The sequence below is a fragment of the Eurytemora carolleeae genome, unplaced genomic scaffold, assembly GCF_000591075.1.
Source record: "Eurytemora carolleeae unplaced genomic scaffold, Eaff_2.0 scaffold226, whole genome shotgun sequence".
Taxonomy (NCBI): Eukaryota; Metazoa; Arthropoda; class Copepoda; order Calanoida; family Temoridae; genus Eurytemora; species Eurytemora carolleeae.
In genome coordinates, this window is record NW_019396119.1 from 241,659 (window position 1) to 259,290 (window position 17,632).

Genomic DNA, 17,632 nt, shown 5'->3' on the forward strand with positions numbered 1-17,632 from the left:
TCTTTAGTAAAAGTAAATTCAACCTATATGAAGCATAAAGTCTGACCGCGTCAACCATGTTGCACCGGCTAGTCCTGACCATAGAGCTAGGTACAGTACAAACTGGAACCGAAAAGGTTGACCCGGCTCGGAAATTAACATTTTTTGAAAAGACTAGTCTTAACTGGATGTCAATCAAAATACATAAAATAAAATAAAACAGACACAAAGGAAATTTAATTTATTCAATAAATAATTCCTTGCGTCGACAACTAAAATCCTGTTAGTAAATCAAGGGTTTGGGAAACCAAAAATTAGTTTAATTAAAATCACGTGGCTTTAACAGTTCTGTCAATATTTTATAAAGCTGTGACTTTCGATCACAATTTGACCTTTATAGATAATTTTTAGCCTTTTTTCTTAATTACTTTGTTGTCGGCATATACGTTTTGAATGGAAAAGTATGATATAAACAAATCCGTAAGTTTAAAGATTGTTGAATTATAGACCATAACATGTTTGATTTCAAATAAAAGAAACCAAATGCTTTTCACTCTTGTTTGTCCGGGGTGATATTAACCTTTTGCTGCGCAGAAGAAAAAAAGTTTATTTATAAAAATCCATAAATATGTAAAACATCAATTTGACAATGTTTATCAACTGAAGAGGAGCAATCCGAAATAATAAAATATGAAAACTGAGCAGCTGCTCTGAATATTGCTTTAAAGTTATAAATATATATTATATGAGATATACATATAATGTATATATCTAATAGAAATGTCAATTAGTCAAAAAAAAAACAATAAACAGAAATGGAATGCTTTCAAAGAAAATGTTTAACAAAAAGAACTTTAGTTGTGAGATTTTTCCAATTATACAATTTGAAAACGTTAAATTCTCTTTATCGGAAAGCTTTAATCAAAAAGAAAAAGAAAAAAAAGAAAAAAGGAAAAGTCGGTTTAAAATAAAAGAAATCCAAATCAATTGATAATTTAATTCTGGTTCTATCTATTGAAAAAATATGTTTAAAAGATCTAAAAACGTAATTTTAAATGACCTTTCATTTCAAGAGAACTGTATTTACAACATTAACCATTACACCTAGCTTTGTCTCAGCAAAAATTATGAAGTTATTCTTTGTTTTCTATCTGAAAATGAGGGCCTCATTTATTCAGCTGAAAAAAATGAAGAAAATTCAGAAAACTTATATTTTAACCTGAGTAAACTACTTTATCTTCCTCTTTGTCAATTTATCCAACAAAGGGTGATTCGAGATTAGTTTCTTTTCGGCTTAATGTAATCACAATCTGTTATATTTTTCGGCTTAATATAATCACAATCTGTTATATTTTTCGGTTTAATATAATCACAATCTGTTATATTTTTCGGCTTAATATAATCACAATCTGTTATATTTTTCGGCTTAATATAATCACAATCTGTTATATCAAATTTATTTTATGTCCCTCTAGTTTATTAAGAATTATCATTTACCTGGAAGTTTCTGTTTATCGCTCTAGACATTAAAGAACTATTTGATATTATGAAATAAAAAAAATGTTAAAAATCTTTTGTCTCAAATTTTCCAATTTTACAGATAATCTCCTAAAGGGAGAGACCGGCTAGGCATGGTAGTTAATCTAAAAGACTTTAGGACATCTTATGGTGTACAATTTTTAAATATGATCGTAGAGTCGTTTGTATTATTTCACTAGTTGTAGCAGTCAGCAGAAGAAAAGTTTTTTTTCACAGTTCTTAAATAACATGGAAAACAATTTTTAACAAATATACTTTTTTACAAATTAATTGCATGTATATAAACAGGTTGATAAAAATAATGTACTGATATCTCTGAAAATAAGTTTTAAAATTCATTTTAAAATCTAGCAGGTTTTTGCAAATTTTTTTCTCGAGTTAGGTTCGCTTGTTGGGGGTTTTCTTTAATTGTGAAGGTGACATTTTGACATTTATAGTTCTACAAGCTTGGTTTTCATCGATAATTTCTTAGCTCCTAGCTAAACAGCAATTATTAGTCTATAAAAATGTTTTTTGATGTTTTCTTAGGGTTATTTAATAATTGAAAACAATGTTTGCTCTGCTGACTAAAACAATTGGTAAATTATTACAAACGACTTTACGCTGTTATTGTTGTAAACCGAAAAAATGTTTAATTGGTATCAAATGAATCGTAAAGTCTTTCACTATATTACAGCACTGTCAACATAACTACCATGTTTAGCCGGTCTCTCCCTTTAAGTCTCTGTATTACAGGACAAATAACTATGTTTCCAGGTAAATTAAAACAATGTCGGGAATCCAGAAAGATTTTTGTGATTACATTCTTACAAAAAAACGCATTACACTTTTTATAGTTAGAGCTAGTGTATTATTCTGGGGCTTTGAAACTTTCAAGAGATCCCCACAATCAATTTTACTTTAAATATTCTCATTATCCGTATTATTATCTTTATCAATAAAGGGAGTGTTCGCAAAAAATGAAAAGGGTTACAGTCTGATCACGAATTGAATTCGCATTTGATCGCTACTAATTGTACTGTTGCTTCTATAAGGAGAAAATGGTGAAAAACGCCTAATATCTGCAATAGCATAGAGTTCATTTAAATTAACAAAATTGCGTCACTCCACGCAGGCTATATCCCCTTTTAATTTTCACGAACACTCCCTTTAACATAAATATTTTCATTATTTCTGTATGTTTAGTTCTTTTTATGTTCCTGTGTCTGAAAATATGGCAGACATGTTTCCCACAAGCTAGGTAGTAAACTAGGAAGTTTACACTAGAGTTCACCGTCAGCAGCAGATGGGAGAACTCAACCAGAGTAGGAACCATCTTTATATAGATAGATAGATAGATAGATAGATAGATAGATACTAGATAGATAGATAGATAGATATATAGATAGATAGATAGATATAGAGAGATAAATAGATAGATATATAATAGATAGTTAGATAGATAGATAGATAGATAGATAGATAGATAGATAGATACTTACATGAGGATCCTGTCCACATATCTCGAATGCGCTGGGGAACACCTTCGGAGTATGGCAGAGGACAAAGATAAATACGATCAGAAGACTGATTCGTGCCAACCGTAACTCTCTCCGCCGCAGGTGTCCTTCAGTACTCCGCCGCAACTGCCCCGGCATCTGCTCCACACACTCAAATTAAATATTTTATCAATACCTGCCCCCAAACACTCAAACAAAACATTCAAAATCCCCCCCCCCCCAATATTTAAATAGAATAATCAATATTCGCCCTAGACTTTTAAATGTAATAATTAATATTTGCCCCTGAACATTGGAATCAATTGCGATCAATATCCGCCACAAACATAATAATCAATTAACCAATATCCCACAACAATATACCACAATCAATCAATCAATATCCGCCACAAACATAGTATCAATCAACCAATATTCCACAACAATATACTACAGTTAATCAATCAATATCCGCCACAAACATTGTATAAATCAACCAATATCCCACAACAATATACTACAGTCAATTATTCAATATCCGCCACAAACATAATAATCAATTAACCAATATCCCCCAACAATATACTACAGTCAATATATAAATATCCGCCAAAAAATCAACCAAAAACCAAAGGCTACACAAAAAAATTAATATCCCTTACTCACATACGTTGATAGACCATGCTATAGACTATAGAATGAGTATAAAAGTATTGATGGAAATAATCAAGTTTTAATATCAGATAATTCTAGTTTCTTATTTTACGCTATAAAATTTGATATTTTATCAATACACTCTAATTAGGAACTTGAATCATAATGTTATATTTACCCTTTTCTAAACTTGTCATACTCCTTATAGAGTAAATCAGTAGGTATCTTTAAGATTTAAGTTTCTAATTGGGTACTTTTTTCTTTACGTTTGTTTCATGTTTAGTTAAATTCATAGATTGATAAAAATACAGATAGAATACTAGATGTCGTCTTTTCAAGATTTAGGGTGTTTTCATTCACAATATCCAAACCTGAGGTAGAGGCCTAAAGGAGTAATAGCTGTGCTTAAATGGAGTGACCGGCTATGTAAGGTAGTTGAACTGAGTATGCAGTGTTGTGAAAAACTTCTTTCGGATCCATAATTCAAAAAAACTAATTCTAAAAACGTATCCACCCCCTAAAGTAGGAGTTTTGTACGTCGAATTTGCGCTTAATTTCTGGATTTACAGATCTTTAAAAAGTTTAATATGTTTTAAATGAATCCAAAAGAAGGTTTCCACAACACTGTATACTCAGTTCAACTACCTTACATAGCCGGTCATTCCCTTTAATGACAAGACAGGGAAAGAGCATGCGCGGAACTCCTTTAGGATTCTACCGCAGGGTTATTGTGAACGTAAACCCCTAAATCTTGAAAAGATGACATATGGTGTTCTATCTGTATTGTTATTAATCTATAATTGAATTTAATAACGTAATAAACTAACTCTAGACTATGAGGGGGGACATTTTACAAAAACTACAAAAGTCTTCGTCTGATGCTTGTACAAAATTTACAAAATTTTACATTGAAAATTTGTATAAAATTGGGGATGGGGGTAAGGGGGGATACAGGGAGGGGGGGAAAACCCCAACTAGAATAGGGTTAATATTCTCGAGTTCACTTAATATTCTTGTTTTCAGATTAATTTATTAGCTATAGCTGTTGAAAGAGTTAAAGATCGAACACTTCAACTGAGCTGAAAACTTTAGAATGGTGGGTATCGAGATTAATGCGTGATCCTCTATTTTTCATAATATCGAGACTAACCTATTCTTGTACTTGAAAAGTGTATAAAATCCAACCAATCAGAGTCGCATATATGAAGCTGATAAATTTGAAATTTTGCGCGCCATTTAAGATTAATATACAGAAACGGGAGGGACTCTCTAATTTAAAGAACTGGATTTTGATTTTTCTCTACTATATCCCAAGAAAGAACGGTTTAAGAAGAAAATCAAAAGTGTGTCGATTGGATACTCAGATTAAGTAATCGTGATTAATTCTAAAGTTTCAGCTCTGATTACTGAGTACAAAAAATACAGAAGAGAATTGAAAGGAAACATAAATATAATCAAGGATAAAACAAACAAGTCAGAAATCAAATAGAATCTTATTCAGGGTTCGTGCCATTAATCTTTCTCCCAAAACATATATTTTGTAAAAATATTCTAACTTACATTTGTTTCCTCCTCTCGAAGATGCTGCATTAAAATAAACATATTTAATAGAAAATATTAAAAAATTATAATAAATTCAAAATTAATTAAAGTTAGACAACGGAAATATTTTTTACTGGCAAAGTTTGGTGTGTTTGAATAAGATTTTGCTGATATATCATAAAACGTTTTTTTAGTGGTACATTGCATAATCATTGCGGTTTCGGTGGAATCATAAGTATTGCTCATATTTCATATACAACCGTTTTTTAAAATCCGCCAATAGAAAAAATCTTTTCAATTTTTAATGGTATTTATTTAAAAAATTAGACAAAAAAATTAATTTACAAAATTTATTTGATTTCCACAACACTATATATATATTGTATATACAGAATAGACTGTAAGAAAACCATCTGCCCCCCCCCCCCTTCTGAGTTAATGAACGAATAAATTAATGAATTAATGAATTAATTAACTAATGAATTCATGAATTAATGAATTCATGAATTAATGAATTAATGAACTAATTAATTATTGAATTATTGAATTAATGATATATAATGAATTAATGAATTATGATGAATTAATGAATTAATCAATTAATGAATTAATGAATTATTGAATTAATAAATTATTGAATTATTGAATTATTGAATTAATGAACTAATTAATTATTGAATTATTGAATTAATGATATATAATGAATTATGATGAATTAATGAATTAATCAATTAATAAATTAATGAATTAATAAATTAATGAATTAATGAATTAATGTATTATTGAATTATTGAATTAATGAATTAATGAATTAATGAATCAATGAATTAATGAATTAATGAATTATTGAATTGTTGAATTAATGAACTAATGAATTAACGAATTAATAAATTAATAAATTAATAAATTAATGAATTATTAAATTAATGAATTAATGAATTAATAAATTAATGAATTAATGAATTGTTGAATCAATGAATTATTGAATTAATGAATTAATGAATTAATGAATTAATGAATTATTGAATTATTGAATTATTGAATTAATGAATTAATGAGTTGATGAATTAATGAATTAATGAATTATTGAATTAATGGATTAATGAGTTAATATTTACCGTGGAGAGTTTCCTATAAATAGCGGTGTTTAGTGTCAGCAAGATACTAAAAATCAATCAATCAATCAGCCTTTTTTTACAGAATGGAAATGGTTCTTACTAAGTAACATATTACACGATATTCCCTAGAATACATGGGAGTTGATTAACGACATATGAAACTGTTTTGTAATTGCCAGAAAAAAGTCTTAATGGTTTCAACTGTGGCCAGTTTTGTACAAGGTTACTTTCAGTGAGAACCAGAAATCTCTGGAATAAAAAGACGACTTTTAGACTCAAGGTATTACTTTAAATAGTCCAATTAACATGAGATACAAATGTGCAGTGTAAACAGACCCATTTAACATTATAATTGTATGATAAGTTACTACCAAAACCATTTGCTTTGTAACAAAAATCAAATACAATCTTCAGTGTTGCTTTAATCGGTTTATTTTTTCTTCAAAGTTGTAGTTTTTTACTTTTTCAATTGTCCGACAAAAAAGTAAAAAAGAGAAAAGATTAAAAGCAAAATACTTTTGTATTAATTAGGTCAAATTGTGCTCGAATGTCACAGCTTGCTGGGACAGGGGCCGAACTATAAAATCAGTGTTACCCTTTACGTACAGGGTGTCCCAATAAACATGGGAATTGAGTGATGATTCCGATATCGTCTTTTAAATAATTCTTTGATTTAGTATAGTGCAAAACCTATGCTTTGATCGACTGCATACGGATGTACTTAGTAAAAGAAAAATAAATAGGTTTCCTAAATTGATTATCTTCTTGATACAGGGTGTCCCAATAAACATGGGAATTCAGTGACGAATCCAATATCATCTTTTTAAGTAATTCTTTGATTTAGTATAGTGATATCTACTGAGAAAGCTGTAATTTGTAGGATTTTCATCTGCTATGTTTACAATTTGTTCATTTATGTTTTGACTGCATACAGTTGTACTTAATAAAAAAGAAAATGTTAGTATACAAACAAAGTAAATTTGTCCGTCTTCACTGTTCATCTTGTAGAGAGATTACTGACACATCTTTACAGCCATTTACCGTTTTCATAAAATAAACTCTAGCAGACATGATAATATTACGGCCTTTGAAATCAGGTATTAGAATGCTAATGGTAATCTTGAATTCGTCCCTCAATTCCCATGTTTATTGGGACACACTGTACACCATAAACATTGTACATTTTACAATGTACAAAAGATTACCTGAGGGGTAGAATACTGTTAAAAATGAAATGCAGCCACATAACATACACCTAAAAAACATGGAGCATTAAAAAAAGTATTATAACATTCAAAAATAATATTAATGATAATTCAAGAATATGAATAATTCTTAAATCATTATATAATAAAAATTGGAATTATACTGAAAGTAAAAGAAAAATGTTAATACATATCAAAATACGTACTCTTGAAAACAGATAATGCCACTGGAAAATATTTAAGCGTTGCAAAAATTAAGTCAACTTTCAAAAATGATAAGCTAGCCCTGTAGCAAAAAAAGTACGTTGTACGTCATGAATGATTTAATGTTTTAAACGTAGACATAATGAGATTATTTTTTGAAACTGCGTTTCAATCGAATACTTAATATGATTTGCTCAAATCATGGGATATATTTAAATTACACTATAAAACATGGGCAGAGATAGATTAACTTCGTTATACCTATTCTTTTTAATCCTTTAAATTGTACCTTAAACTTTAACTGTGCGATAAATATGTAATATTATGGTCTTAATCATGTGATATCGATAACATTGTAGGAATTGAATTACGTCAATTTCTGCTAACTTTGTAACCTAAGCTATTAAATAAAGTTAGTTGATTGAGACTCTGCGTTTGATTACGTTATCAGAAGCCTAAGTATACTTGGAAGACAGAATTGGTTCTCTTTGAAGCATACAGGCGGGGATCTTTGCTAGTTGAACCTATAGTTACCTTGAAAATAGAGCTTTTGGTTGAATTATACGAGTTGAAAAATTGCCTGTAAGCAATTTCATTGGACTGTGTGTCCTTTAGAGCCAGGGAGTTAAGCCTGGTTGAGAAATTGCCAGTGTAGCAATTTTATTGAACTGTGTGTCCTTCAGAACTAAGGAGTTAATCCTGGTTGAGACTCGGTCTGTGTGTCTTTTAGAACCGGGGAGTTAAGCCTGGTTAAGATATTGCCTTGTTGGCATTTAGAATCAAAGTGTTGGTCCTGGTTGATCTTGGTAACGAGTAGACCTGGATAGATACGTCTAGAGTAAAGGGGTATGGAGTAGGTATTTGCTACAGACCTTCATTAACAACTTTTGTTTATTTTAATTAAAGTATTCCTCTATTTATCTTAAATTGTATTCTTTTTGTTATGTATTCTACATTGTATATCTTATTTCTTTGAATTTTAATGTATACACTATTTATTTTAATCTAAATTCCATGTTTTGTAATATATTTTAAATTGTATTCTAAATTTGATTTATCTAAAAACTATATTCTATTTGCATTGCATCTATACCATTATAACTATTATATATCTAAAGTTGTAATCTCTGTTTGTTTGTCCGATCATAACTTGGGAACCCCTTGACCGATTTGACTCATTTTTTTGGGGGGGGGAACTCGGGAGACCCACGGGAATATTCGTAGCCTGGTTTTTGAGATTCTAAGTTGAGTAGATCGACTTAAAACGCGAAAATTCAGTTTCCTGGTAAAATCATTCAAGTGCGGGTAAACGGCGGGAGTAACTTTTAGTAACCTGGGCAGCGCTGGGTTCCCAAGCTAGTATACATAATATATATGAATCAGAAATCTCTGTTTGTTTGTAGGTTTGGATTTCTGATCAAAACTCATTAACCCTTGGACCGATTTGCCTCAAAGTTTGATTTGGTGAAGTCGGTAGAACCACGGAAACGTTCTTAGTCTGGCTTAAAAATTCTAAGATGATATAAAGAAGTCTAAGAAGTCTTTTGCTTGAGTTTTTACACACTAAGAATTTATCTCTCTGCTAAATTTCTTTTATTTTTTATATTTGTGGATCTGGAAACTAATCGTAATATTAAGCTGGGTGTAATAAATCTGAGAAGAATTTAGGCTAATCGGTCTAATCTAGATCTTTTAGACTCCTAGACACACTTTTATTGCCAATTCTCTCACAAAGAAATAGTTATTTCAATTCCAGAGATTTCTGTCTTAGTTTCTTGGCCCTTGGGGTCAAAGGATAGGATAGAAGGTGGTGTTATTATTATGTGCTCAAATCTAGACACTAGTGTGGTGAATACCCTTCTCCATATAGGTTTCTCAAACCCGTATCAATCCAGGTACAACTCAGTCTCACTTTACTATCAATGTCAAACCAGACACAATCGTGAGCTATCAGTGTCCAACACGGATACGAACTCGTAAACTATTTCTACCAAACACTGGGCACGATCTTGCAAGCTGTCAAACACCGACACAAGCTTGTAAACTGTTATATTAATGCCAAACCACTGGGCACAATCTTAAGCTGTCAAACACCGACACAAGCTCGTAAACTGTTCTATCAATGCCAAACCACTGGGCACAATCTTAAGCTGTCAAACACCGACACAAGCTCGTAAACTGTTCTATCAATGCCAAACCACTGGGCACAATCTTAAGCTGTCAAACACCGACACAAGCTCGTAAACTGTTCTATCAATGCCAAACCACTAGGCACGAACTCAGAGACTATCAATGCCAAACACTGGGCACAATCTTAACTAATCTATCAATGCCAAACCACTGGGCAAGATCTCATAATCTCGTACCCTAAACGAGGAACACAGTAATCAAAGCAGAGTCTATTTCAACTAATATGTAACTAGATATCTATGTTACAGATTAAGTTTGATATACGTATTTACAAGATCAGCACGGATATATATAAGCGTAGTTAAACCAGTCACTGACATAATTATAAGTTAATCAAAATACAGGTTTTGACGTATTTACAGACGAGCTAGGCTAGGTTAATCGCATTACAAGTAGTTAATGATAAGCACGTTTGGATTTACTGACAACGTACACCGTAATATATTTAGGCATGTTTAGGTTAACAATATTTGCTACATTAGGACTGAGAAATTACAGATATGACTTTGTGATCACTTAGCTCATATAGTTTTGAATTTACCTCTAAGTTTCTGCAAAAAGCAAATTAATTTAGTTCTACCTTTATAAATGAATAGTTTTAACTTTTTGTTTTAAACTTAAACTTAAAAAGGAGTTATGATTAGAAATGTTATATTAATGTGACGTGAAAAATTTATACTTTAATTAAACGTGATTTAGAGAATTCAAAATCAAACAACTGATTCTAGTTTGAGTCAAGAAAACTACTGTAGGAACCCCCAAATCAAAGCTACGCAAACTGTGTACATAATAATAATAAAAATAATAAAAAAAAATATTAATGATAATAATCCTATCTCCCATGTCTGTAAAATATATATTCCTACCTTCCTTATCTTATCTGTAAAATCTGTAAACCTACCTCTCTTATATCTTAACTGTAAAATCTGTAATCCTACCTCCTTTATCTTATCTGTAAAATCTGTAAACATACATCTCTAATCTTAGCTATAAAATCTGTAATCCTAGCTCTCTAATCTTATCTGTAAAATCTGTAAACCTACCTCTCTAATCTTATTTGTAAAATCTGTAATCCTACCTCCTATATCTTATCTGTAAAATCTGTAATCCTAGCTCTCTAATGTTATCTGTAAAATCTGTAAACCTACCTCCCTTAAGGAATATCGTACCTTTATATAAATCTCATTATCTCTGAAAGACGCGAGCTCTATATCTGGTTGAAGTCTGAAGGCAGTTCAAACAGTAAATACAGGAATACTTATAGAAAAGAACGATCAAAAGGTTTATTAAGTTTTTAGTTTTTAAAAACGATTTGTAACTTAACAAATGAAAAAATAGAAAACGTAATGAAAACACCATTTCTTTAACCATACAATATAACTTCCAAACAAATAATCTCCTGATTTTCATTTCACCCGAAACATCAGTTTTTCGGCGTATCGAAGTAAAAAATGCGTTATGCCATGTTGAAAACCTTTAAGCGCGGAGTTTTAATAGATTCTAAAAGAGCGAAAGAAAGTTTTCCACAAATGTATCTATATACAGTAAAACCCTAAATAAGCCATACATCGAAAGAATTTATCAAATGTCGTCTTGAATTTTTTTCAATGGGTTTTATACCATTTTACGCAAATCTCAGTATTTGCGTAAATAAATAAATAGCCATGAATATGCGGGAACAGTTTTAATAATAATAACATTCCATTATCAAAGTGAAGAAGACAACATTTGATGAATTCTTTCGATGTATTCGTTATTAAGGGGTTAACTGTAAATACTTTGCTTGTCTGTCTGTTTGTTTGTTTTTATAAAATCCGCAAATTTTTATCTTTTTCGTTTTACAATGTACTCGAAGAGAACATGTTTACAATTGAGTTAGAAGACCCGAAAAGCCTAATACGTTTATATTTTATTGACATGAGTGAGATTCTAATCAGGCTTTAAATGTCAAAACATCATGTCAAGCTTAAATCAAAAACATCTTTTAATTTCGGGTTTTAATGCGACAGAATATTTTATTCTTTTTTATTTTCAATATTTGAAAAAGTAAATCTTTTGAATTTGTTTTATTTGAATTATTTAAAATAAATTGTTTATGTTTTTTTGCAGATTCCAAGAAGAAAAAAACATCTTAATAATTCTTTTGATGTTAAAGTGAATCTTATAAAATAACAGAAGTAAATAATCCACTTCAAGGTTGGGCTTGCAAGCTCTCAATGCATTCGACATGTCGAATGCATTGAGAGCTTGATCCTACATGATGTGAACAGTATTTCCATAGTAAACCTAAAATTAGTTCTAAACTAGCGGAATCTGATGAGATCGCTTATGCTATAAGAAAAAAGAAGATTACTTTTTAGTTTGGTGTGAAGTGAAAATTGATTGCAAAACGGTGTTTTTTCTTCAGTTTAGCTCAACATGAGATAATAATGCTGATTTACTTTTAAATCCAGGGGTGTATAAAACCATATATAACCGTATGTATAACCATATATTGTGAAAATTACCCCCCCCCCCATTTTTAAAGAAAGGAGGGATGAAAAGTTTTCCACCTTTTAGTAACTTTTTCTCTAACTTATTTTGTTTCGCAACAAAATAATTTTTCCCGAAATTATTTTTTAAATAGATTTTTTCAAAGAAAATATAAACCCATGTATAGAATTTTAAACCCTGTAAATAAACATCTAAGGCCGGTCTCTGTAGATGTACAACAAAAATACAACAAATTCCCATTTGTTTTTACTATTTTGGACTCGTTTCTAACATTCAAACTTTATGTTTCCGCAATCCAAGTTTATCTCCCGCCATTTCCGACTCTAGGTCGGCCATTTTGTTTAAACTGTTTGTTTTCCTTTCTCCAGTTACGAGCAGAGTCTCATTTTCAGCGCGGACCAATGTCATGTTTGCTCCTGAATATTTAAATAGAAATCAAGATTAAAATTAAGCAAAAGGTTTTTACTAAAGTTAGACCCAAAAACTGTGGAGCAGAAAGTTAAGATGCAGTTATTTATTACAATGAACATTAAATTGTGCAGTGAATCCGCACCTAGTTCACTTTAAAAGTTGAGAAAATTCCGAAGGATAGAATGCTTTATGCAGGGTGTCCCACACAACATGAGAGTAGCAAGACGGTTTGATTGTCGTTTTAGAACTTTCAATATTACCGAAGATAATTGAAAATGGCGTTCAGATTTCAATATTATTAAATATTATGAAAATGTGTCCAAATCTGAACGAAATTCTTCATATCTCCGGTAATATAAAGTACAAAAAAGGCCGACAACATTTTGAAAATGCCAAGACTAAATATGGGATATTGATGTACGTATAGATTATGTGAAAAATAAAATTGTCTGATTGGACCCTATTCCTTAGAAATTTAGAAATGGTAATAATTTAAGATGTAAAAAACCTCATCATCGACTTCGAAACTGATAATTCATTGTTGATCAATGGCCATAGAGATTTATTTTGGAAATGTTTAATTTTAATTTTATTGTATTTTGAGAAGATTTTCAAAAGTGACATTTTTTGGATTCCAATTTAGAAAATTCTAACCTGAGGCGGTCTGAGTGTTGAAGAAGGGAGAGGATGCGTTCCATTGTGAAAGAATGGTCTAAAATGTTTAATCTTATAACACATGAATTAAACTTGAATTTTCTTATTCACATATCTTTGCAACCTTATGGTGAACAATTTTGATATTTTAAACTTAGATTATTTTATCTAACAGAATTCTTAGTTTGAAATATCTAAGGTCTACGACATTGGCTTGCAAAGATACAGATATTGAAGAATCAGAGTTTGAGGCAAAGACTTATTTCCTTTGAAACTAAGCAAGAAACATAGCTACAATTGTTTAACAGATAAAGTTTAACGGTCCAAAAAACGTGTTTTTAAACTATTTATAAAATCTATTTCCAGTAAACATTTATGTAAAATTATGTTGCTAAAAAAGTTTATATAAGTTTATAAGCCTACAGGCAACCCAGAAACTCATCATTGCAGAGCCTCCTTGTAAAAACAAAACTCCCAAAGGAAACAAGGTACAGGAGAACCCTAGTAGGAATGAAAAAATGTAACAGATATGGGTGTAACACTTGCCCTTTCCTACACACCACAGAGAAGGTAAAAAGTTCAAGATCAAACTTTGCTGTAAAAATAAAAGCTCTTGAGTCTTGTGAAAGTTACAATGTGGTTTACTGTATATCTTGCAAAAAACCTAGTTGCCACAATATACAATATATTGGAGAAACAGGAAGGAGATTAGCTCATAGGTTTAGAGAACATATAGGTTATGTAAAAAGTGCTAATTTAACACAACCCACTGGAAATCATTTCAACCTTCCAGGACATACACTATCAAATATGAAAGTTACAGTTCTTGAAAAATGTAAAGAAAACAATCCAACATATCGGAAGATCAGAGAATCATATTTTATCAACCAGTTTAACACAACAGCAAAAGGACTAAACAAAAAAAGATGATACAACTTTCTGTTGTGGCTTTAGTGTGGTTGTTTTCTGTTTAACTAATTTAGTCTTTGTTGTTGTTCTATAGTTGTTTTTCTTATATGCTAATTGCAATGTTTTTTTAAAAAAATAAACATACATTGCCCCCTCCCCCACAAACTCAAAACTCCTAACCTATTCTCCTAACCCCTTCCCCCCCACCCATCCCCCAACCCTTAATTCAATGAACATTTCTTTCAGTTTTGACAATACCACCATTCTTTAAGGTTGACCATAATTTTTACACTTTTCATTTTTTTCATTTCACTTTTAAAAAAATCCTCCTCCCCTAATTTGCTTAATTTTTTATAAATTTCCCGAAAGTATTTGTTACATTATCTTTATTTTTAATTTGTAATAATTTTGGTTATTTTCTGTAGGACTGATGAGGTTATGAAATACATAGAAATTAATTTCCAAACCCGAGTTTTTCTACCTGTGAGAGGGAAACCTTTTTTTGCCAGTTTGGACAATTTACAAAGTTTATATCGTCATACTTATTGAAACCTTTAAATTTTAAAACTGTCCAAATTGCCTTTTTTATTGTAAAGGATGTTTTGTTGGCAAAATTGGTCCATGGGAACTCTGGTAAAGAAAAATGCCCTTACCTTTCCTGTAAATTAGTTGTAAATAATAATATAATTTAAAAGCGTTTTATGAATAGACTAGACATGTCTGACATTCTTAATCAGTCATAGGTTTAAGAGGTATACTATTGTGAATAGGACACGCTACTCTTCACATGGAGGGTCACTGAAATTACTCCAACAGTCCCATTAAAGGGGAGTTTTTCAGCCTTTACCTGATTGAGTTGGAATCCCTCCGGTAGCTCCCCATACACTGGAACCTTACTCCATACAGTTCTAGAAACACATAAATAAAATGTGTATTTTCAAAGGGAGTGTCTGGCTAGACATGGTAGTTGAACTGAGAGTGCAGTATTGTAAAGAAATATTTTAGAAATCATTTGAGACCTATAAGACGTCTGTAGTGTATGGTATATAAGAAAGAGTTAGAATTCAATCATTAAAATCCTTCTTGATTTTCCAACCTGCCAGGCAGGCGAACAGGGCCACAACCTAACAGGTAGGCTTGTTGCACCCGGGCGCAAAATTCCCACCAAAACTGCATTCTCAGCTCAACTACCTTATCTAGCCAGACACTCTCTTTGACCTTATCCCTGCTGGGGTACTTGAAAACCAGGATACAAGCCAAGAAACAATACGTAAAGTCTTACAAATATAAGGGTCAAATGGTTTAGCCGTTTCGACATTTATTTGGATCAATTTGATAAATACAGATGGAAAACAATATAGAAACAGAAGATGTTATATTATATAGAGAAGAAAATATATAACATCCCTGGGGTAATAGGAAAATATTTAAAAAAAAACCTGGGCTAATAGGAAAATATTAAAAACCCTGGGGTAATAGGATAATTTAAAAAACCCCTGGGCTAATAGGAAAATATTAAAAAAAAAACCTGAAGTAATAGCAAAATATTAAAAACCCCTGGGTTAATAGGAAAATATTAAAAACTCCTGGGATAATAAGAAAATATTAAAAAAAAACCTGGGGTAATAGGAAAATATTAAAAACCCCTGGGGTAATAGGAAAATATTAAAAAAAACCCTGGGGTAATAGGAAAATATTATCAACATTTGGTTCCAAAGATATAGTGATTAGAAAATCAGAGTATGTGGCAAAGACTCAATTCCTTTGATAACTTATTTTAATTAAATTTACAATATATTTAAATATTTATATGATATCAGATGGAAAAATTTTGAGATTTCTATATTTCTTGTTCTTCATTTTCTTCTTGTTTGTACATACATATTTCAATCATATTTCGGCTAATTTTGAAATTTTTTTGGATGTCCTTGTAAAGTAGTTAGGTAGAGTGAATACAAGACCTAGAACTAATATAATCATAAAGTAGTTAGGTAGAGTGAATACAAGACCTAGAACTAATATAAAGTAGTTAGGTAGAGTGAATACCAGACCTAGAACTAATATACCTGATCATAAAGTAGTTAGGTAGAGTGAATACAAGACCTAGAACTAATATACCTGATCATAAAGTAGTTAGGTAGAGTGAATACCAGACTGAAGACAAGTCCTGGAATCGCCAAAATTAAAGATGATCTCAACCACCTGAATAAAAATAAAATGTTCTATGAAACTATTGTGTACTTTATCATTCTTACTAACTTTATAGTTAATTTCATTATGAATGTGCTATTAAGTAATCATCGTGCTATAAAGTTAAATTAGCTGTACATTATAGCACGTGTGCTATAAAGTTTTGATTGGTTCCCGGATTTTCTCCAAAAAATTTAGGATATTTTCAAAATAATTTTTTTCAACTGAAATGAAAATAATTCAAATTAACTTTATTTTTGACTTCTACTTTGTTTCAAAGCTTTTTTGATTTATAGAAATAGCCATTGCAATAAGACAAGTACACAAACGTTTCATAAAATGACCTATAACACTATTTTTTGACACGACGTGCTATAAAGGTTTTGGACTTCAATTTTCTCTATATCTCGAAGGTTCTCGCCTTTTTAGATTATATTCTCGATAAAGAGAAAATTTCTGTCCAAAAACTTTACAACACTGCGATGCAAAATAACAGTTTTATAAATAGTTAATAAAGTATCTCTTCTCTTAATAATGATATAAGTGGTTACTCCTACAACTGTCAGACAGAAAACTTTTCATTTTTATTTAGATGAAGGGTTACTTCACTTAAATTTAGGATGTTTAAAATTTTGTTTTAAGATTTTAAAAATTTATTTCTTGTCATAACATGGTCTTGGTATTAGATTTAAATAAAATAATGATTATTTCAAAATCAGAATTATTTCCTGTCAGGCTCAAACGGTATGTTTTAAATGCCAAACTTCTTTGCTCTAGGAGTTCTTCAATATAAATAGCATATTTTTGTCCATATCTCTGAAGCTTTGATATTTTCTTGAGAAATGCGCCATATATTTGCAACGCATTCCGTAGATTTTCGCTGGAAAAAATAGATATCATAAAATACCAATAAATTTCTTATCGGATCAATTTAGAAATATGACCATGTTAAGGCGAGCTTTTAGGTAGACTATACGAAGTAAATCGGAATGTAGAAGGGGTGCCTGCTTATTTATTATCCTAAAACACACGAACTCCCCAAGGGCATATACCGAAATAAATGTGG

At 30.7% G+C, this 17,632-nt stretch overlaps 1 protein-coding gene across 3 annotated transcripts in view; it reads right to left on the bottom strand.

Moving 5' to 3' along the window:
• The window catches only part of LOC111695486 (FMRFamide receptor), a 62,358-nt gene that overhangs the window by 5,933 nt on the left and 38,793 nt on the right, over positions 1-17,632 (bottom strand). For 2 of the 3 annotated variants that reach the window (XM_023464831.1, XM_023464832.1), the window contains exons 7-17: positions 16,495-16,578; positions 15,224-15,284; positions 13,468-13,525; positions 12,761-12,818; positions 11,079-11,133; positions 7,516-7,565; positions 6,311-6,356; positions 5,211-5,234; positions 3,000-3,167; positions 2,718-2,833; positions 1,477-1,498 (exon numbers count right to left, since the gene is read on the bottom strand). In XM_023464831.1, the coding sequence (XP_023320599.1) occupies positions 1,477-1,498; positions 2,718-2,833; positions 3,000-3,167; positions 5,211-5,234; positions 6,311-6,356; positions 7,516-7,565; positions 11,079-11,133; positions 12,761-12,818; positions 13,468-13,525; positions 15,224-15,284; positions 16,495-16,578 (742 nt within the window). The remainder of the gene's footprint in view (positions 1-1,476; positions 1,499-2,717; positions 2,834-2,999; positions 3,168-5,210; positions 5,235-6,310; positions 6,357-7,515; positions 7,566-11,078; positions 11,134-12,760; positions 12,819-13,467; positions 13,526-15,223; positions 15,285-16,494; positions 16,579-17,632) is intronic. The other variant, XM_023464833.1, reaches the window with a different exon arrangement.